This window comes from Diabrotica undecimpunctata, chromosome 7 (genome assembly GCF_040954645.1).
Source record: "Diabrotica undecimpunctata isolate CICGRU chromosome 7, icDiaUnde3, whole genome shotgun sequence".
Taxonomy (NCBI): Eukaryota; Metazoa; Arthropoda; class Insecta; order Coleoptera; family Chrysomelidae; genus Diabrotica; species Diabrotica undecimpunctata.
Window position 1 is genome coordinate 52,421,681 of NC_092809.1, and position 23,437 is coordinate 52,445,117.

Here is a 23,437-nt window from a genome sequence, read left to right on the forward strand (position 1 = left end):
ATTTTTATTAATTTTTGTTAACACCTTTTTATTTTTTATTTTACACTAAAAAGTAATAGGAATGAAATTGTAGACAATTTAATTTGCTACAAATATTGCCAAATAAAATTTTTTGTAGTATTTAAGAATCCAGTAAAGTTCGTATCACCGAGACTGTCGGAACGACAATTTAATGGAGGCACATTGAAAAGCAGGCAGAGCCATGTCTACATAAACAGATGAAGAAGAGAAATGCATGCTGGTTGACATTGTAAGGATGATCTTTCAATGGCAGTACATCTTATTATGTATATATCCAGAATTTTTGTATATTGTATATATATATTTAGGGATTCTACAGTATTCACTTCCTTCCCTCGCTCAACCGTTTCCATCTCTCTCTGTTGTTCCATTCTCCATCGTTTAGTCCTCTCTTACTCATGGCGTCGTCTACTTCGTTCCTCCAGGATTTTCGGGGTCGTCCTCTTTTCCTCCTTCCTATGGGGCTCCATTCGGTTATTCTTTTTATCCATCTGCTGTCGCTAGCTCTTCTTACATGTCCATACCACTTTAGTCTTTTTTGTTCTATATATGTTAGTATGTCTGTTTCTATTGATGTTCTTTGCTTTATTTCGTCATTACTTCTCCTATCCATTCTTGTTACTCTGCAGCATCTTCGTAGGCATTCCATCTCTGTTGCTATTATCTTACTGCTGTTTTTCTTGTTTATGATCCAATTTTCGGCCCCATATGTCATAATACTTCGCACTAATGTTTTATAAATCTGCGTTTTTGTCTTCATATTTAGGTGTCTATCCCACCATACTGAGTTAAGTTGTCGGATTGCTGTTCTTGTTTGTCCTAATCTTTGTGTAATTTCTTCCTCTGTTGTTGCCTTTTTCGTGATTATAAACCCCAGGTATTTGAATTTATCCTTTCCTTTGATTGTTACGTTGTCATCAATCTGTAGATCTTCTATGTCTTCTTCACTTGTAGATAGGTACTCTGTTTTCACGAGGTTAATATCTAGGCCAGCCTTGGTATATTCTTCTTGTAGTTTCTTCATCATGTAGCTGAGGTCGTCTTGGTCTTGTGCAATCACTACTTGATCGTCTGCAAAACTTAACGTATATAGGTATTCGTTCCGTACCGGTACTCCCATGCCTTCGCATTTTCTTTTCCATGTAGTCAATCAAGGCTTTCTCTAAGTATATTTTGAATAGGGTTGGAGATGTGGAACAACCCTGCAGGAGCCCTTTTGTTGTGGTGAAGTCTCCTATGATTCTTGTTCCCATTTTAATGGACACTTTATTTTCTTTATACAGAGCTTTTGTAGCTTCTATGAGTTCCGTCTGTATTTCTAATTTGTACATTGCCTCCCATAGTTCTGACCTTGGTACAGAGTCATACGCCTTTCTCAGATCCACAAATGCCAAGTGTATATCTCTATTTTTTGCTTTTTTCTTTTCCAACAGTTGTTCCAGTGTGTATATGTGGTCTATGCATGATCTTCCTGCCGTGAAGCCTGCCTGATCCTCCCCGATTTTCCCTTTTATCGCTTGCTCTATCTTTTCTCGCAGTATCTTCCCATATAATCTTCCTATTGATGATATTACGCTTATTCCTCTGTAGTTTTCGCATCGTTTTCTATCTCCTTTCTTAAATATAGATGTCATATATGCCGCCGTCCATTCCTTTGGGAGCTGTTCTCCATATTGTCTTCAACATAAATGATGTAAGACTGATCCGCTTGTCATGTTTAGGTAGAACGTTGTCTTATCATTCTGTTTTACATATGTACATCACCCGTGCCATTGTCAAAGTCTCTGATATATAACTTAGTGCTGTGCTAGACCTAAAGATCTTCATTAGGATGGGCTTTAATAGCTGCTTTTATTAGGTGGCTTTAATCATTTTAATAGTTTGGCAGGAAATATTTGATCCTCCCCTGGACATTCAAATGAAGTAAAGTGGTTCTGTAGTAAGAGCTTCAGCGTTTCCTTTTTAGATTCGACAAAAGTGCCATCAGGTTTTTAAGTAGACCTGGTGGTTGTGCCGTATCTTTGGAAAGAATCTTGTGAATTCAAGTGCTGAAAGGTATATCCAAAATAGTATGACAGAAACGCCTCCTTAGTTGCTGTAAGCTGTATATATTATGGTCAATCCAAGACTGAAAAACTCGACATCCTGCTAAGTGTTCTAACTTTAGAGAGTGCTGGTAACTGAAATGTAGCGGGAGTTATTACAGTTTATCTTATCCTTTTTTTGTGGATATGGATAGTTCCTCCTATTTGCCATATTTCAGGTATATTATCTTCGACTGTGTCTACTAACATGTTATGGAACCTATTAACAAGTGTTTTTTATATTTTTAGAATTTCAGCAGGAATTCCTTCTGGTTTATAAGCTTTTTATTTTTCATAGCTTTTAAGAGAGCACTGAACTTCAAGTCCAATGATTTGCTGAATTTTTGGTGTTTGTTGTATATATTTATCTCTAGGTTTATAGTTCTGGTACTTACTTACTTTTAAATACGTAAGTATTGTAATGTATCAAATAAAATATATCAATAATTGTAATTTTTATTAATTACCATCTACTGTTGGGTATTGAGATAAATTCTGCTTCTGCGAAAGCAGGAAATCTGGATAAAAGTGATTAAAAATTTTTGGGTCAAAGTACAAGGATTATTTTTATTAGTTTTAGTTGCAAAATGTTTTGTGTAAGTGTAATTCCTGAAAAGAAATTCCACTTTAAATTTGTTTGTAATGATAGCATTAAGATAATTTTATATATTGCAAAATAATTAATCACATACTTATTTCTTAAAGTTAATAAAAAAATTACAGTAAAGATAAAATTATAAGAGCTAAAATTTTATTAAAATAAAAAATTAGAGATATTATGTCTTGCTTAAATTTAAGTATATATATAAATTTTTTGTCAAAGTTTGATGTGACAAAAATCTATTTACTTTGTTAAACAGTTACAGCAAAATCGATCTCATAGCTACTATGAAAACAACGATATTGTTGGTAACAATATTCGTATTGATTGCTTTACCGCAATCAAGAGATTGTCGTAGAATTAGAACTGATTATGATAAATGTCCAGAAACGAGCCACGAGTAAGTAATTATTTTTCTTATTTTTACCTGAATATGGTTACCATAAAATGTTTCACTATTTTCGAAAACTGTGTAAGAATATCAAAATTAAATTAAGCTGTATTTAAGCTATAGTCGGTTCGCTATATTTACGCGGGTTTAGGATTAAAAATTTTGTTGTAAGTACCCAGTTTTAATTACCTGCTCTTTGGGGAAATATCAACTGGTCAAATGAAATGAAAAATAATCCATAACTTTTTTTAATTAAATAATAATGGAAAATCTTTTATATAGTTGACAGTATAATAATAAGAATTACTTCATTAATAAAGTCTTATGTGGCTAATATAAACCTAATAATAATTTTATATTACACTTCACACAGAAAATATGGTCTATGTATATTTGTTCCATGGAGAGAATTTCTAATGAAAAATAAAAAAATTTAACTTGCCAACAAAAATGAAAATCAGTCATTATCATCAAAAATATCATAATCGTCATCATCATCACTGTCATCACCATTAATTGTTATTATGATTGGACTTATTTCGTTTATTTTATTTTCACGAGTCCACCAATCTTCTATTAGTTTTTCGCACTTGAATATACAGTTGCACCACACTTCTGGAGTTACAATTGAAAGTGCATTTCGCCAAGTTTCCCGAACTGCGTCGTCGCTATAACCGTTAGGCCCAATATGGTTGTCATAATATTGTTTTGTTATTCCCCATATATATTCGATGGGATTAAACTGGCAATGATACGGTGGCAGACGTAAAACTTGATGACCGTAACTTTCAATAATCTGATCCACAACAAAGGTTTTTGGTTTTGCGTCGATATTTGCCAAGCGTCATAATTCTGATTTTAAAATATGTTGTGTAAATGGTATATGTTCCTTTGTCAACCATTCTTTAATTTTATTAACAGTTCAAGAATTCGTTGGACTTTTGTTTAATACTTCAGAATGGTAAGGTGCATTGTCTAAAATAATTACGCTGGGCTCACTTAAACCTGGGAGAAGTTTTTCATGTAACCATTTTACAAACATTTCTGTATTCATATTATCGTGATAGTCACTTGATTTTGATTTAGATGAAAATATTAAATCAGCACCTTCTATAAAACCCGATTTCCCTCCTGCATGTAAAATTATGTGTCGCTTCCCTTCTCCATCAGTATGTTTGATAGACATTACGTTATCATCTTGCCATATTCTCTTGGTTGCACCCCTAGAAAATATCCACGTTTCGTCTAAATATATAAAATTTTCCCTTTCTTCTTTTAATTTAGAATATTTTCTTGGAAACTTAATTCTTTTATGCACAACAGAACTTCTTGCACAAAGGGCTTTTCTGTTATCCTCCTTTTGAAATTTGAAACTCAAATTATGTATCACTTGCCACTTGTGATGCCAATTTCGTCAAATTTTCTATCTTTTAATTCCAAGAGAATTGTATTTAAGGTCACATGTTCCTTGTTGGCTCGCATTCGATAAATGGTATCACGAATTTTAAATTTTTTTCCATCTGGAATATCTTTCGTTTTCAATGATAGGCGAGTTTTTCGGTGATCTTCTTTCGGCCGTTCATTATTGCGATTTTGTAATACTCCTCTTAGTTTGGTTTCACTAATTCCTAGAGCATCACATACGCGTTGTTGAACAGACATTACCGATTTTAAAGGACCGCCATTTTCTTTTTCATCCGTAAAATACTTATGTACACTACAAATTAGACTATCTACATCTAACACACGTCTAGGCATTTTTAAATATTTCCACCAAACATACAATGTCAACACTGGCAAAGAATCAATTCAACTGCAATATTGTAACAAATTTATACCTACCCTAATGTTATTTTAATATATTTTAAAATATGACCATTAATGCAGTTTTTACCTAATTTTCTGGGAAGTCGTTTACTGCAACTGGTTATCAATGAGTCATTAGCATAATTTTGTTAATCCGAAACCCGCGTAAATATAGCGAACCGACTATAGAGTGTTAACTTTCCTACAATAACTACGAGTATGAAGGATCGAAAATCTGAAGTAACGGGAAAAACGTGCTATAATTAATTAATTTGGTTTAAAAGTAGTTAAATAATATGAAATGTTTATTCAAAGTTCTCTCTCTCTCTCTTTAATCCTGACTCCCTGGAGGGAGTGTAGTGGTCATCATGATGTTGTGTGTTGTCCGTTTCCAAAGATCTCTGTCTCTGTCCATTTCGTTTAACTCAGCATAGGTCTTTTGCATATTCCGGAATTTGATCGATTCATCTTTCTGAATATCTTCCTCGTGATCTTCTGTCTTTTGCCTTTTCTTGAATAATAATTCCTTCCATGTTTTCTATGTCTGCTCTCATGACATGTTCAAATTATTTTAATTATTGAAGATGGACTTTGCTGGTTAACCGTTTAGCCCTCTTAAGAATTTCTTTCCAGTCGTCCCTCTCTATCGCCTTTCTCCGTCAAGCACGTATTCCCATATTTCTCTTGTCTTCATCGATGTTATCAAGGAACCTTCTGACCAATGGGTCTATCAAGCAGCGTTTTTCTAGGTGGATCATTTTGTGGGTCCATTTGCATTACATAACTACCCTATCCATTACGACCTTACGATATCCAACCTTACGATATCAGGTTCCTGGTATATTCTATAAAGTTCGAAGTTGTATCGGGTTCTCTTTTACACTCCATTGTCATTCACGACTTTATAAAATATCCATCATGCTCCATTATTATTAAACCCATTTTTGCAGCTGATTCTTTTAATGCTACATACGCCTCTCGTACAGCGTTTTCCGTTCTCCCAACAATATTGATATTATCAGCATAGGACAGGATTTGCACTGATTTATTATATATTGAACTAGTTGTTGTGATTTGTGATAAACGTATTACTTTTTCCAGAGCCAGATTGAACATTATACACGAGAGAGGGTCTCCCTGGCGCAACCCGTTATTTGTTTTAAAAGGTTCAGGCAGTTCCCCCTGAATTCGTACTCTACATTTAATTATTTAAGAGTTAGTTTTGTTAAATTTACCAACTGATTTAGTATTTTTAGCTCTTTCGTTGCTTTGAACATTTCTCTTCTATTTTCAGAGTGGTAGGCTGCTTTGTGGTCTATAAATTTGTAATGAATAATAATGCCATATTCCAGTGTTTTTTTTTAAATTTTGTTTCAGGATTGCAATCTGATGAATTGTCGATTTACCACCTCTGAATTAAACCTGGTATTTTCCTACTATTCGTTCTGCATATGGTGCCATACGATGAAATAGTACTGTGGAAAATGTTTTATATGCTGCATTTAGAACGTAATTCCTCTGTGGTTAGAGCATTCAAAGATATCACCTTTTATGTGTATAGTGCAAAGTATTCCAATAATCCAATCATTGGGGAGAGATTTTTGTGTCCATATTTCTTTTATAAGCTGCTGTAATGCCATTATGGTATCATGGCCACCTTCTTAATATAGTTCAGCTGGAAGATTATCCATTCCGGGTAATTTGTTTCTGGCTAGTTTTTTTAAATGCATCTTTAACTTCAAGAATCATTTGTGGTTCCTCTTCCCTCTCGCATGTTTCCCTTACCTCCTTTCTTTCGTCTTCCAGATTTTCTTCTTCTTCCTCTATATTAAGTGTCTGGTTAAAGTATTCCACCCATCCATTCAATACATCTTTACTTGTTGTTAGTAGGTTGCCATTCTGACCTCTGCATTGTCTTGTGGTTGCCTTGAATTAATTTCTGTTGATGTTAACTTTCTTATAGAATGCTCTGAATTCATTTTATGTGTTGAGGTTTTCTATATATTTAAATTCCTCATTTAGGTGGTTTCGTTTTTTTACTTTTGTGTATCCTCTTTTCTTCTTTTCTCTTTGTCTGGTAATTCTCTACATTTGTTCTAGTTCGCCGGTAAGCATCTTTGTGTAGGCTTTATTTTTTCTATTGTTGCATTATTGCATTTATCGTCAAACCAATTATTTCTACGGGCACCAATTTCTGTTCCTATTTTCTTTTTCACTGCTGCTTCAATGTCTTCCTTTATTCTGGTCCAGTAGGAATTTATATCTGTCTGGCATTCTTTATTTACATTTTGATTCCTTAGCCTGTTGGTGATGTTTTCTGAGTATCGTTTCGCAATTATCGCATCTCTCAGCTTTTGCACATTCCATTCTCTTGTATACAGTTATCTTTTGTATCCTGTACTAGTATTTGAAATTCTATCCCCCAATGTTAAGATCACTAGGCAATAATCTGACTCTATGTTTGCGCCTCTATAACTTTGCAGCTTATTACGTCTGTTCCATGCCTTAAATCTATTAAGCTGTGATCAATCTGACTCGTTGTTTTTCCAGCAGCAGGGGAGATCCAAGTTACCTTGTGTATGTTCTTGTATTCAAAATAGTTGCTAGCGACTGTCATATTAAGTGCTGCTACTAAGTTTATCAGTCCTAATCCATTATCGCTACTGATGTTGTGTAGCATTGTGTGATGTTGCATTCATGTAATAATAATAGTCTCCCGTTTTATACCGGCGTCGCGGCTTTGGGAGTATAGCAGGGTAGTCTGCTATATCTAGGGCCTACGGTATACAAGGAAGGTAACATGGCCAGTGCTACGCTTCAACCGTCTATTATTACCCCTGGTTTTACCCAAGGTACTCATTTTTATTCAGGCTGAGTCGACCTGCATTCATGTCATCTAATAAAATCTTAATATCATATCTGGGACATCTTCTGTAGGCTGGCTCTAGGTCTTAGAAGAACTGTTTTTTTATTTCCTCTGGTTTGTCATCAGTTGGCGGATGTGTATTGATCAAACTGTAATAAAAAAATTTTCCTTTTAAGCGCAAATAGCACATTCTTTGACTGTAGGCTTTAAAGTCAATAATAGGGCCTTTTGTTCTTTGGTTTACAATAATTCCCACCCCGTTTATGTGTTGATTTTCATTGCAGCTGTATTATGTGGAACGGTTTCTCTTGTCAAAAAAACCAGTTTTTGTCCACCGCACTTCCTGCAGTGCTAAAACATCTACTTTGTACGTGTTTACTATGTCTAGTAAAGATATGAGTGCTCCAGTTCGGTACAGGTTTTAGGTATTCCATATTTCTAATCTTATTTCCATTTTTAGTTTGCAGAGTCGCCCCCCAACCTGGAGGGCCAGAGACACTTTTGTTAGGGTCGCCATACCTTAGTGTGTTTTGGTTCGCGGTTGGTATTTTTATTTCCTAACTACCCACCGGTCCAAGGACTGGTTAGGGCGTTCCCCTATCCACCACCTGGGGACGCGTCCGATGGGAGACAGTTAACTCCCCATGAAGTTTTTAACTTTTAGCTTATTTAAAATTGAAATATTTGTCCTATGGTCGGACCACGGAATTTGAAAGATTCTTCTTTAAAAGAACATTTCAGTGGCGTCTATCTTTTTTCTTGCCGCCTGTCGTATGGTCCAAGATTCACATCCGTACGCCAGTATTGACAATATTAAGCAGTTGATCAACCTGATTTTTAGAGTTCGTGAAGATTGAGAATCCTTCGATATCTTGGCCATATTTTCTACAGCGAATTTTGCTAGATCACATCTTCGTTTTATTTCTTTCAGTAGTGACCTGTTGTAGAGTTTACAATCTAAATCGTGGTTATGTGTACATGATTGTTACGTTGTATATCCACTATCATTATCTTTGTCTTTGCTGCAGACTAAATATTTGACTTTTGTTTTCAAGCAGTCATATGAGATCAATTCACTTTTCTTAAATATTTGCAAAAAGGGTTGTGTCGTCTGCAAAACGTAAGTTGTTTGTTTTTTGGCTATTTATTGAGTCCTTTTTCCATGTTTCAAAGCGTTTTTCTCATAATTTGCTCCCCATTTATAATTAAATAATTGTGGAAACAGTATACATCCTTTTGTCATACGTTGTTCTGGGTGGAATTAGTTTGAGAGTGTGTCAAGTACTTTAACTGTTCCAGTAGTGTGTTCGTATAGTTCAGTTATAAGCGAAACTATGGTACACTTACTTTTTTTAGTCTCTGTCATAAGTGTTGTCATTTGACCCTATCTAACGCTTTGCGATAATCTTAGGCAAATGTACAGTAGGATATTGAATTCCATAGATTTCTCTATAATTTTTCTTATGTTCAAAAGATGGTCTCGGGTAACTCTACATTTGGTAAATCCAGTTTGCTTTTGGGGCATTTCTCATTGTAGGAAAAGTTTCAGTCTCTCATTGATTATGTGTTTAAAACTAAAACAGTATTACTACTTAAAACAAGACAAATAACGACCCCATGGTATTTATGAAAAAAAAAAAGAATTTACCGAATCTTTTTGCAAATCTAGCAAGAATAAACTTCAAATTGCTACAAAGATTTTTTGGAGTTTTTGAAACAATTTTATAAGTAATGCCCACTTTAGATCAAGCACTTTGTTTGGACGACCTTAATGTTAATCTATTATATACCAATAATTATTTTATACCATTTATTATAGATGTGTTAGGTATTCCTGGACTAATCCTTTGCTCACGATTAGTTTTATTTCGCCTCTAGCTTTAAAATGCATTAGAAGTGACTTATGATATTTATTTACAATCTCACTAGTTATTGTATTGCACTTATTTATAACGTTACAAAATATTGTTGGCAAAAACAATTATTATAAAGAAAATAATTATACCATTACAAAAATTTAAAATAGAAATGTAGATAGCAAATTGTTAATTCCTTGTGTTAGTTTCTGTTGCTCTAGGAACTATCCTTAGTCTAATAATTTATCTATATAAAGTAAATCTGTACTCTGAAAATGTATATTATGATAAATATATGCTTTATTTTGCAGCCGGTCCCTAATTTACCATAAAACCATAATAGGAAAAGTTATCCATATTCGTATTCCATCGACAGGTTTCTTTAATTCACCTATCACCTGTCTTCAGGTAAGTTTTATTTTATGTAAGGCTATAAAATCCTTAAAACTAATTATACCGTAACATTTATTTATTTTTCAATTTTTATAACTTAACATTTTTGATAACAATAAAATGTACACGCAAATAAGTCGTCAAGTAAAAAAAAAGGTATGAGAACTGTCGTGAAATCCTTAAGTTTGACATCTTAAAGTAGAGATATACGGTTGTAAAAACCTTAAAATCAAGCAAATAAAATGACTTTTGAGATAATTTAAAAACAAAATAACAAATACCTATATAACAGATATTGTATTATTGGAAAAATTAAAAAAATAGGACTAAAAGTAATGTTCATGTAACTTTCTGGTTAAGTCCGGTGTTAGGGTCTTCAAGTCGCGCAAGCGCACCTAACATAACTTAACGACCACTTCCGCAGTCAAGACCGATGGTTATACGTGCCCTATGAACAAAGATCAGTTAAATTAGAAGGTGGGAGTAGAACCAGCATATAACACGTATGGGTAGTGAGGGATTAGACGATTAGAAAGACTCTCTAAAGATAACCATAGATATGACAGTTGTTAACATCACTCCTCCTCATCCTCCTCTTTCTTTTCTTCTTCGTAATTATGTAGTGGCGTTATGTAATTCGTTTGACTGTTTCTGTCCAATTATTTCTCTCATGAGCATGCTGTTTTGCTTCAGAGAATGTCCAATCATCTCCGATATTTAGTCCGACCATCGTGCTGGAAATATTTCTCTGAATTTTTTGCTTTGTTGCCTTTAACTATCATTTGTGCCATGAATTATCTTCTTCTAGTTATTTTGGTATATTTTGGTTAATAGTTGTGGTGAGTCTAGTTTTGATATAAGTTCTCTTTGTGTTGAATTATTTGTGGGGTATGTGATTCATGGTATGTGCAACATTCTACAGTAGATCTTCATTTCAAGTGACATTATATGCTTAGAATCGGCCTTTTTGATGATCCATGTTTCTAAAACGTAAGTGATAACAGGAAATACTAACGCTCGAAACAGGCAATTTTGTATTTTTGTAATGTCAGTGTCATAAATATGACTAAAACCTTAAGATCAGAAAAAGGTCCAAGGACTAGTATTGAAAAATATCAAAGATATCTTCTTTCTCTTGAAGAACCAATATCTGTTTGTATTAGCATATTTGTCCAAATCCTACATGTTTTTCATTCTTCTTGTCATCTGTTAATTGACCTTTCACTTTCCTGTCTTTTCTCGGCCATAGTAACGTACATTTCACATACTATGTAGGTATTTGCTGTGGCAAATGGTCTCCAACGTTGATCATCTATTTCTGTCGTTTAGATCTTCCAGAATGGCCAATTATTCGTTTTTATACATTTGATTTCGATACCCCTAATTCAATTAGCTGTTATGTTAGTGGCACCAAAAAATTCAAAAGTGAAAATTTTGTATTATCTTGTTGTATACTTCTTTTATGCAAATCGTTGTAAATAATACAAGAACTTACAACAGCGTACATAACTGGTCTATAAAAATCTTTCCTCCACCATTTCGCAGGTTTTCGGTTCATATCATATGTGCTAACGTTTAGATTGGCGAGATCTACTCCTTCCATAAAATTATTGTAAGAAATAATTGTTTCTGGACAAGTGAACTCAGCTCTTTCTCCAGTTTTCAGCTTTCTGTTGATAATTCCAACAGTTATATTGTGAAAATTGGACATGAACATCACTTCTTTCGTATCTTTTTATTTAGTCGCTAAAATTCCTTCGTTTGAAACTAAAAACTCCATATCAACCCTTTTTTCAAATTTGGCTATATTCACCCGATTTACCCTATAGATTCCTAAACGTGGAAAATTAGGGTGTTAAGTAGATGAAACGATGTGAAAAATCTATCAAAACATAAACACACATCTGGCGACCGTATGGTGTTGGCTAGAGTTTGAACAATTCATTCTCCTAGAGTTGTTGGTGTGGATTCTTTTCCTGAATAAATATTGACATATTGAAATCGCACATATAATATCTATATATATATATATATATATATATATATATATATATATATATATATATATATATATATATATATATATATATATATATATATATATATCCTGTAAAAGAATCACTTCGTTGCCACATTTTTATACCTCATTTTACTGGCTTCATAGTCTTCGCCTTTTGTTTGTTACAAACAAAAAACTGATTATTACAGTAGAACTTAGATAGCAGGAATAAACAGCGATCTTTTAAAACAGCTTTTTTTTATAAGAGAATTTAAAAGTAATTCGTTTTGTGACCAGTAGTGTGAGATAGATGGTACTTTATTGTAACACATAACCATAGTACAACTAATGACTGTCATCATTTCGTACATATCTATTTTTTTCGTGTTTAATTTTATGTTTTTGTTTTTTGGAAGCGCTGCTATTCTTTGGTTTGTACTGAAAGCAATATACGTAAATAAACTACGCAAAAAATAATTTAAAAAAATTTCAACAGGACGAGAACTTTTATTAATGCTTAATATTGTTATAACATCTCTCTGGGTAGGAATTTCCTTTTTCGGACAACAGTTTGTATTTGGTATATTCCATTGTGCAGTCAATTCACTACTTTTAGGCTCATCTTTAGATATTTCTGCGTTATGAGAACTTTCTTCCTCACCATCACTGATTTTTACATCCACATGGTCAGGAGTATTCTCAGAAATCAAATAATATTAAGTGATGTACCAAATGATATGAAAATGGTTTCTATTTGTGTTTTTTTGAAATGCAATGAATTGTTCTGGTCAACAAAGTGAAACTTCTCTCACAATCTCTAATGAAATTCTTTGGAGAGGACATAGAAATAACCCAAAACATTAACTTCGTTTATGTCATTGTCCAATAGTGCTTTGCTTTTATTAATATGTGTCTTAAGTTGACCACACTGACGACAGATTTTAAGCAATCTTTTTAAAAAATCATCATTAGTAAATCACACATTTGCCAATATTTACTATGGAATATAAACTGATATTATTTTGATTTAAAGTTTACCAAAGCAATATCGTTAATATAACATCGATTACACCTATTTTAAAACGTGTAAGTTTCGCAGCAAACATTAATTATGATTTTCCTCGATAAATCCTATATCATGTACCAGATTTTATAAATTATTGGACTTATTACTTTTTAGCTCACCGATCTTACAGAAAGTTTTAGTACCCCAATAGTAGAAGAAGGTGGATATGGAAAGAAGTATGTAGTGTTACGTGTTGACGCTGTTCACACAGGAGAACAGTTACAGTATGATGTCCAAATATATGTTGATCAGTGAACAAATATTATTGTTATATAAACCGTGTGGAGTATAATATTTTTGAAATTTTTAATTATTTACTACACCAATAAAAATATTTTTTATTGTATTGATTTATCATTTAATTTATTATTATCATTTCTATATAATAAATAAGGGCGGAAGGTTCGGCCCTGAATGAGCCACCGAAAGGCGTGTTTATTTTGGTCTCAACAAATTTGCAAATTTCATGCAGTAATTATAACAGTTTATTTATAAATAATTAAGTGACAATTACATGAAACACCAGTAAGTGAACACATCATATTAGTTTTCATTATTATAACGTGATCAACCAGTTTTTGGTTGATTTTTAATTTAAAAATTATCAATAAGATACGACTCAAGAAATATTATTCCAGTTTTACTACCTGTTTGATTACTAGGCAGGTCCGTATTATTTTTTAAACACATGTTCCGTGTTAAAATCAAAAATGGAACCTAATATTCAGAGTCTCTCTAACATACCACAAGTATCGCAATTACAGACAAATACCAATAAAACCTATTCATCAGCAGCTTCTACACAATTTCCCTCAAAACACCAAGCAATTGTCTTCAGCGCTTTAGAAAATACTCGACTGCAAGATTACTTAATTCCTTTGGGTAACCTAATTCATCCCAAAAATATAATATTTTCCTCCCGACTATCCAATAATCGGATTTGCATGTACCTTGCAAATAAAAAAATCGTGGACGAATTCATGCAAAACCATGGACACATACAAATCCAGAACAATATTGTACAAGCTAGAAGATTAATCTCACCAGCGGAACGTATTGTTTTTTCAAACGTATGTCCAACAATACCACACAGTCTGTTAGTTGATTATCTACAAAGTATTGGACTTAATATGGTCTCTCCTGTCACTTTCCTGAAAATCAGTTCCACCCTTCCGGAATATAATCATATTTTAAGTTTCAGAAGACAAATATATGTCAGTCCCCATAATATCTCCTTACCCGACTCATTCACCTTAGACTTCGATTATACAACATATCGAATATTCTTATCTCAAGAAACTATGGCCTGTTATAACTGCAAAAAGTCTGGACATATCGCCACCAACTGTCCCGATAAACTAGAATCAACAACAAATTTAATTGATTCTTATAACAGTCAACCTACTACTCCTTTCACCCCTGACATCATGCCTCAACCTGCATCAACATCCATATCAAACGAACAAATTTCCGTCCAAGAAAAATTAGCAAATAATCTGAGCAATCCTAATGGTCAAGAAGAAGTCAACACCTTGGAAAGCTGCAAAGTAATCAATATCGATCTTCAACCAAAACGTAGTATCATTGATGTTCTTACGTCTCCAGAAACAACCCATACAGAAAAATCATTTGCTGTACCTACATCCAAACCTAGAGCCAAGAAAGTTAAAAGCAACGAGGAGCCTACATGCATAAAATCAACAAAATCATATGACCTTGAACCTGCCAAAGATTTTATCCAAAATCATTTACCCACATTTGTTCTCAATTTTGACCAATTAAATCTACTTCTAAGCAATGTTAGCGGCGTGCAAGATCCTTCTAACATAATTCAAGAGTTTACTTCTGACCTTTTGGGATTAGTTCATATGTTAACTAAAGTTCATCCGCAATTAAAAGATAGATCAACCAAACGTTATATCACCTTCTTAAGAAAGAAAATCCTCCGGCACTTGGGTAACGACATTTCTGAATCCGAGGGCGAGTCATCTCAGGTTAACCCGTAAATTCATTTTTTTCGTATATAATACAATTCACTAAACTACTGCAATGGAATATAGATGGATTTTTCCATCGACTCCCAACCTTACAAAAACTTATTTCTGAATTCTCTACCGAAATAATATGTCTCCAAGAAACAAATTTAAACCCCCAAAAAAACTACAATTCCAAATATTTTAACATTTTTAGAAAAGATAGAGTACATGACAATAATTTCTCTTCAGGTGGTGTTATGACACTTGTCAAAAAATCTTTGGTTGCAAATGTTTTTCCTGTCAATAGTAACATTGAAACTATAGTTATAGAGATCACCGCTCCCGTTCCAATTTTTATTTGTAACATTTACCTTCCATCTAGTTCTTCAGCTACATATGAAGATTTAAAAAGCCTTATCGAACAGATTCCCTCTCCTCGAATCATCGTAGGTGATTTTAACGGTCATAACTTTATTTGGGGATCTAAGCGTACTGATCACAGAGGAAAACTTTTAGAAAAGGTAATGCAGGATCTTCAATTAAATTTTCTAAATGATGGTTCACCTACAAGATTTAACATCTGCACTGGAGAATCCTCCGTGATAGATTTAAGCCTCTGTGATCCAGGTCTTGCTCCGCGTCTCTCTTGGAATGTTCTTGAGTATACTTATGGTAGCGACCATCACCCTATTACCATTGAGAATCTCTCAGGTCAGCCTTGCCCAATATCCTTCTTGCCCAAATGGAATATAAATTCGGCTAAGTGGATCGATTTTGAAAATTATATAGATAAGGCTTTGGAGAGTCTTATACTGAATGATAATATTAACGATTCTTTAGGTACTTTTAATAGTGTCATTCTGCAGAGTGCGGAGCTCTTCATCGGCAAAACAAAGCCCATTAAAAATCATGTTTCTGTGCCTTGGTGGAATTCGGAGTGTAACGAAGCAGTACGTGCCAGCAAAACAGCTTTTAATAGATTTAAGAAGCATAAAACACTCGAAAATAAAATTAACTACAAAAAAATGAAGGCCAGAGCTCAACGTTTAATAAATCAAACAAAAAAATCCAGTTGGGCCCAATATGTCTCTAGCATTAACAGCTCCACTCCTGTAAGAGAAGTATGGAAGAAAATACGTAAAATTTCTGGTATAAAGGAGTCATCCCCAATATCTAGTCTCAAAATAGGTAATCAAATTGTCACCTCTCCTCTTGAAATTGTTAATACATTAGCTAAAAACTACAGAGAAATGTCTTCCAATGAAAATTTTGACCCTGTATTTCTGGAAAATAAACTAGAGGCCGAAAGGTCTAACCTCTATTTAGAAAACTATAACATTCCATTAAACGCTCCTCTCACGTTACAAGAACTAAACAACTCACTGAACGATCTAAAAGAAACAAGTCCTGGTCCTGACGATATCCCAAGTATTTTCTTAAAGCACCTACCCACTTCCGCTAAAAATTACATGCTTCAATTATTTAACTTCATTTGGCAGCGGCACCAGTACCCATCTGTTTGGTCAAAATCTATCATTCTCCCATTTCTCAAAAGCCAAAAATCTCGTCTAGACCCCAATTCCTATAGACCGATAAGCCTAACTTGTGCAATGGGCAAGCTACTAGAAAAAATTATTAACTCAAGGCTGATTTGGCATCTAGAAAATTCGAACTTACTTATAAACGAACAAAATGGTTTCCGACAAAACCGATCCGGTATAGACAACATATTGGACCTGGAAAGTGATATTCACGAATCTCTGGCAACAAAACAGCATTGTATCGCAGTATTTTTTGACTTAAGAAAAGCATTTAATACATGTTGGAGATTCAACATTTTAAAAAAGTTACAGTCATGGAACATTCGTGGAAATTACCTTCATTTTATTAAGAACTTTCTAGAAAACAGATCTTTTCGTGTAAGAGTTAACAACTTCTATTCCGAAATGCAGGAAGAAGAAAACGGTATACCTCAAGGCTCAATTATTAGTCCTACACTTTTCTTAATTGCTATTAATGACATAATCAAGAACCTCAAAAAACCTTTAAAAGCACGTTTATATGCAGATGACTTGGTGATTTACGTAAAAGGCAAAGATATTAATTTAACCTCAACAATTTTGCAAGCTTTCTTACAAAAACTTGAAAAGTGGTCTCGCGATACTGGTTTTCAATTCTCCGTTACAAAAACCGTTGGTATGGTATTCTCAAAAAAGAACTTCTCAAATAATCCCAATCTCAAGTTTTTCAATACATCGCTATCCTTCAAATCATGTGTAAAATTCTTAGGTATGTGGTTTGATAATCAACTTACTTGGAAAGAACATATTAGACAATTAGTTTCGACTTGTCATAAGAAACTTAACCTAATGAGAACACTGTCAAATAGATTTTGGGGCTCTGACCTCTCTACCTTACTTACAATCTACAGAACTCTAATTAGATCAAAAATTGATTATGGATCAATCGCTTACGCCTCTGCTTCCCCCACATTGTTAAAACAACTAGACTCTATTCACAACACAGCAATTAGACTCTCTCTTGGCGCATTTCGAACGTCACCGGTGGAAAGTTTATATTCTGAAAGTGGGGAGCCTTCATTATATCACCGCCGAATTTCCTTAACACTTTCACACACAACGTCAATAGCCTCAAATGTAAACAAACCTCTATTTAATAATACGTTCACTAATAGATATATAAATCTCTTTACCAATAGTACCAAACATAAGCCTTACTATGAGCGAGTACGGTGTTACCTGAGATGTCTTAATATAGAATTCCCAATTACCTTTCCAATCAATATTAAAATCCCCTCTCCTTGGAAAATTAATACCCCAAATTTAAATACTTGTCTAACCCAATACAACAAACATATTAACTGTTACGCAGAGATTAAGAATAATCTAGATCTAATTCTCCGTCAGCATTACGAACATTGCTATAAAATCTTTACAGATGCATCTAAGTGTGATAAAGGAGTAGGTGCTGCATTCGTTACTCCAAGCAATACATATCAATTTCGTCTTCCAACCTTCTTTTCGATTTTCTCCGCTGAGCTCTATGCAATGTTTAAAGCTATCATGCATATAAATTCTAATAACATTTCTAACTCTGTTATCTTAAGTGACTCACTAAGCGCCCTTCAAACCCTTAAACAGATCTATCCTAAAGGTCCCCTTGAGAAACTGATAAAACTAGAACTCATGAAGGCTCAAGAAAATTCTAGGAGTATCAGATTTATATGGATTCCATCCCACATTGGTATTGCTGGCAACGAAAGTGCGGACCAGTGCGCGAGTGAAATTGCTAAATGTGTCGATATAGAAAAAGCCGAGAATCGAATACCGCGAGTGATATAAAAGCTTTTATAAAAAATCGAGTTTTGTGCAAGTGGAAAAACGAATGGCAATCTTCTCAAACATCACTGAAGCAAATTAAAAATGACGTTACAGCTTGGCAACCTTCAACCAGGAACAGAAGAGAACAATTGGTGATAACTAGATTACGAATTGGACACACGAGACTTACTCACTCATATTTACTGTCCAAAAGTAATCCACCTATTTGTGAAACATGTAATGTACAAATAACCGTTAACCATTTATTAATTGAATGTCATAGATTTGCCCATTTTCGTCTTACATTTAACATACCTAACAGTTTAAGTAATTTATTAGGCACTAATTTTTCTGTTATTAATATCGTAAATTTCTTAAAATCTATAGGAATATTTTATAAACTCTAATTTTGTAATTCTGTAGCCGCCGCTAATAACCATTATGGTGGATGCGGCTGTAATTTCTAAATAAAAAAAAAAAAAAAATAAGGGCGGAGGAGCGAGATTCTATTATGCCCAAAAAACCAAAAAAATATCTTAATAAAACTAAAACCAATTATAAAGTTAAGTAAAGTTAAACAATTACGTACATCATATATAACATATAATCCTATAAATAAATAAAGCGCTATCAGTTTATTTTTAAAGATGTTAACACTAACTGCCGATATGGTGTCTTGATATGAGTCTTAAGTTCACCCTGGACCTTGCTGTAGTTTGTTCCCTCTTTAATTTGTAACGATGATCTCTTAATCTTTTGTCTTGATTTAAAGTAAATATGGTGTTTAGGTTCCCAAAATTACGTTTTAAAATGCTGAAGGACATAATTAGGTAATCTCGAAGACATCGCTGGTCGAATGTCGTAAGATGAGCAATCGATAGTCGATCTTCATAGTTAGGTCTTACGCAGCGTATGATAGTCCTGTGACTTTACGCTGAACATTGTGAAGTAGAATTTTATCGCGGCTGAGATCTGGATTCCACACTGGCCCGGCAAATTCAAGAATAAGTCTAACGTATATTGAGTAAAGTTTACTAACAGAGGTTAAAGATATACGTGTAAAACGTTTGCGGATCAAAAACAGGTTTGAGTTTGCACGTTTACACATCGACACTATATGATCAGACCAAATTATCGCTTCGAGATCGTTGTGGAACGTTACCGAGTTTAAGGGATATCCATTAATAAAGTTCGGCAGTAACGGGTTATTTTTGCCGATATTTAAAACAACGCATTTTTCAATGTTAAGCGGAGGTAACCATTCTAAGGACCATTTGAATATTGCATCAAGATCGTGTTAAAGAACATGTTAGTTAATGGTTGGATTCACATATAATTTCGTATCATCAGCGTAAATGGAAACCCTACTGGATACAATAAGCGAAAAACCACTAGTGCAGACACAAAAAAGTAGCGGTACAAGTACTGATTTCTGTGAAGCTCTACTCTTGACTCGCTTATCTACTGAGTGATCTTCCCCAACACGAACCGTAAAGTATCTGTCGAATCGAAAATCTTGAATTAAAATGTTTAACTTCCGGGGATACCACAGTGATCCAATTTAGCTAGTAATCGACGTTTTGGAACACGAACGAAAGATTTGGAGGAGAAGTCTAAGTAGACTATATAGATAGGATCTCGATTGTTTGGCCAAGATGTCCAATTCCAAGATGGCCAAGAGGTCCAAATGTTTATTCATTTACACAACAGAGTAAGTTTGTGATCCTTGAACGACCTTTGATAAAGCCATGCTGTTGGTGAGTGATGACATTTTCTTGAAGAAGAAACTCAGACATAGCTTCCGAAATAATCGATTTCATGACCTTGGCAATAGGAACCAGGCTGATTGGACGATAATTACTGCAATCAAGTTTATTTTCTTTCTTGAATATTGGAGTAACCCAAGCCAATTTCCGGCACGAGGGAAGCATTAAAAGAAGCATTCATTATTAGAGATATAGGGATGGCTACAGATTCTGCACATTGTTTAAGGAAAAAGGACGTGAGTCCGTCTAATCCAGTTGATGAATTATTGCGTAGTTTCCATAAATGATATTTAATTGCATCGGGTGTGAAAGATATATTATCAAGAGTTTTAGACCAATGTGGGCACACTATTTGAGGAACGGTATCGTTATGTTTGTCTGTAAAAATTTGTCTGTTATTTATTAATGTGTCTTTATTTATTTACACACTTAAGGTAAGCGCGCATTTAACCGAATCGGCTGGCAATGGAACGCACTGCTACATTGCGTAGCTTTGTGCCCTCCAATTATTAAACCTGGCAGGACCCCTTCGTCTTGTCTATATTAATCTTCAAGCCCAGTCGTTCTCCTTCAATAATTTAGATAGCGCTTCTTGGCTATTAGCTATTATGACTGTATCATCAGCATAGCGAAGATTACTAATAGTCTGTCTGTTGATTTTGATTCCATCTTCAGTGTCACTTAAGGCTCTATCGAAAATCGTTTCAGAGTAAAGATTAAAAAGGAGGGGTGACAAAACACAACCCTGTCGTACACCTTTTGCGATTGAGAAATATGATGCAGATTCCAGTCCTACTCTCACAGATGCCACTTGATTTATATAAAGGTTCTTTATAATTTTAAGGTCGTTCTCATCTATCGAACGTTACTGGAGCAATCTTACTAATTCTGAATGATTAGCACAATCGAACGCTTTCTGGTAATCTATAAAGCATAGGAAGACTACTTTTTGCTGATCGCATTTCTGAAGTAGGACAGTTAAGCTATAAAGTGTTTCTCTTGTGCCAAATCCTTGTCTGAAACCGAACTGTGTGGGCTAATGTCTCTTTTACATCTGTTGTATATTCTTGTGTGAATTATCTTTAATAAGAAAAGAGTTTTAGGACCTGGCTTAATAAGCTGATCATTCGGAATTGGTCGCAACTATTAGCGTTTGGCTTTTTTGGGATTGGTATAGGTTGATTTAAGCCAAACCTGTGGTATTTCCTAACCTGGTACTGAATCGAAATATTGCTGTTGATGGAAGGACATGAAATTCGGTTGGACAGAGATAACAGGTAACACATGTGAGCTCCCACATCGCATAGGATTACCCTGAGCAGCGTTTAGTAAATTAAACTATGTATTTAGATCGAACCTACCCATATGCCTCAAAAGGAAAATCCTTGACCAATGTGCGTTGCCTGTACTCATGTATGGAGCGGAAAGATTTACACTCACAAAACAGGTAGTGAAAACCTGACACACAAACTCAAATTGATTTTTAAATAACGTATTTCCTGAGCTCACTTATATTTATGGATATTTTTTTATTTTATATATCAACTTATAACTTTTTAATCTGTTAAAATTTCTTTGTTTTAGTCACATACGTTTAATAAAGTTTCTCCATTATTATTTTCAGTGAGTTTTTCAAATTTCCTTGTTATTTTGTGGTTAGCTTTTTATCGTCTCTACTATAACTATAATAAACTAAAAGGTTTAATTGAATTAATTTTGAATATTTTACCAAATTGTCCAAAAAAGGTGTTATTTTTTTGTAACTTGGTGAAAAGGTATATTTTTTGATCATATTAATGTTTTGTCTGTAATTTTTTTAGGAATAATTTGGAGGTAATCTTATTTTTTAACCTAAGTGTACCATTAATCTTTGAAAAAAAAAAATTTAATTATATTTTTATTAATTTTTTTGACATTATTATTAGACTACAAAGTTTCAACAAGCAAGAAAAAATTCAAAAACTTGTATTTGGATATTGTACAAGATATACTTGAATTTCAAATTCAAACTCTTCCTCGTTACCGTCAATAAGTAGCTCCATAAATGTTACTCCATATCCTCCTTCAGTAATTTTCGGTACAGTTAAACTTCCTTTTAAATCCATAATCTACAAACACATGTAATTAAAAAACAGTAATAGAAGAACAGTTGCATAATTTTGTAGTAAAGTTGTGTAATTTAATTTACACAATCATCAAAATTTCAGAAAATTGTTTATTTTTTTACCTTTGTGACATTTTGTAAATTATGGTTTTGTTTTTTCATTTATTTAACAGGTTAAGTGATTGTTTTTTTTATAAACTCAAAATAATCTCTATGTCCACCCAAATGGATGCACAACAAAACTCAAATTGTGTCCACTCAATTTGACGTGCACAATTATTGTTTGAAAAGCGAGAAGATCGGTCGTACATCTGTCGTGTTTATTTTAATATTTTTTTGTCCACCCACAATACAATTTGAGTTTTGAATATATTAAGATTGTGGTTTTCCTTCGGGAGAACGAATATTATTTGTAAAATGTTGTTCTACTATAATAAATAAAGAAATATAGCTGTGTCACTCCTGAACAGTTCACAAGATTTTGTCTTGGCACCGGCGAGTGGTATTCATGTTCACCCAATTGGGTGTACTTGGCATTTAAGCTGTGAATGTTGTCCTAATCACTGGAATTATAGACGGTGACAATGAAAAAATACGTATTAAAAACTTAGATAAGTTACAATATGACCTTAATACTAACAAAAAGGACTGATATAATTTGTTATACAAATTAAATTTTAATTTAAATATCTTTTATGTCTATAGCCATTAAAAACTTTATGATATCTAGCTATTTATTCTCTATAAGACGCTCTGGGAATATGTCTATGGGAAGGTTAAAGGTCGATTCAAACACATCAGTCCCGTCACAGTCCCGGCGCCGAACCGGTCCCGTCTGGTCACAGAACTATTCGTTCGTCTATTCGCACACACCCGAAATGCATCAGTCGTCGGCTACCAATCTGTTGAAAAGATGGAAAGTTTCTCGAAAATATAAAACATTATATTTTCTCACACACTCTATTAATTATTGTTTGTCAATAATTTTATTTTGTTCACTTGTACCGCCCGTCATGTTCCCGGCAAAATAAAAAAAATCGTCGCTGAGATTATAAAATCGGGCAGGCGATAGACGTGTCGAAACCTGACTGCTGGGAAGCTGTTCATCAACTGATGAACGTGAATGCCGGCGGCATATTTCTAATAAAGAATATTTTGTATGACGGA

The 23,437-nt window shown here is 33.8% G+C and overlaps 2 protein-coding genes across 2 annotated transcripts in view; one reads left to right on the plus strand and one right to left on the minus strand.

Moving 5' to 3' along the window:
* Window positions 1–2,919: 2,919 nt before the first annotated feature.
* Window positions 2,920–13,429, plus strand: LOC140446739 (uncharacterized). The gene is made up of 3 exons (XM_072539329.1): window positions 2,920–3,106; window positions 9,937–10,033; window positions 13,198–13,429. The coding sequence occupies exons 1-3, from the start codon at window positions 2,994–2,996 to the stop codon at window positions 13,336–13,338; spliced, it is 351 nt and encodes a 116-aa protein (XP_072395430.1). The 5' UTR covers window positions 2,920–2,993; the 3' UTR covers window positions 13,339–13,429.
* Window positions 13,430–22,050: 8,621 nt separating this feature from the next.
* LOC140446740 (uncharacterized) overlaps window positions 22,051–23,437 on the minus strand; it is a 36,316-nt gene continuing 34,929 nt past the window's right edge. The window contains exon 3 of the mRNA XM_072539330.1: window positions 22,051–22,274. Within this exon, the coding sequence (XP_072395431.1) occupies window positions 22,122–22,274 (153 nt within the window). The 3' untranslated portion in view covers window positions 22,051–22,121. The remainder of the gene's footprint in view (window positions 22,275–23,437) is intronic.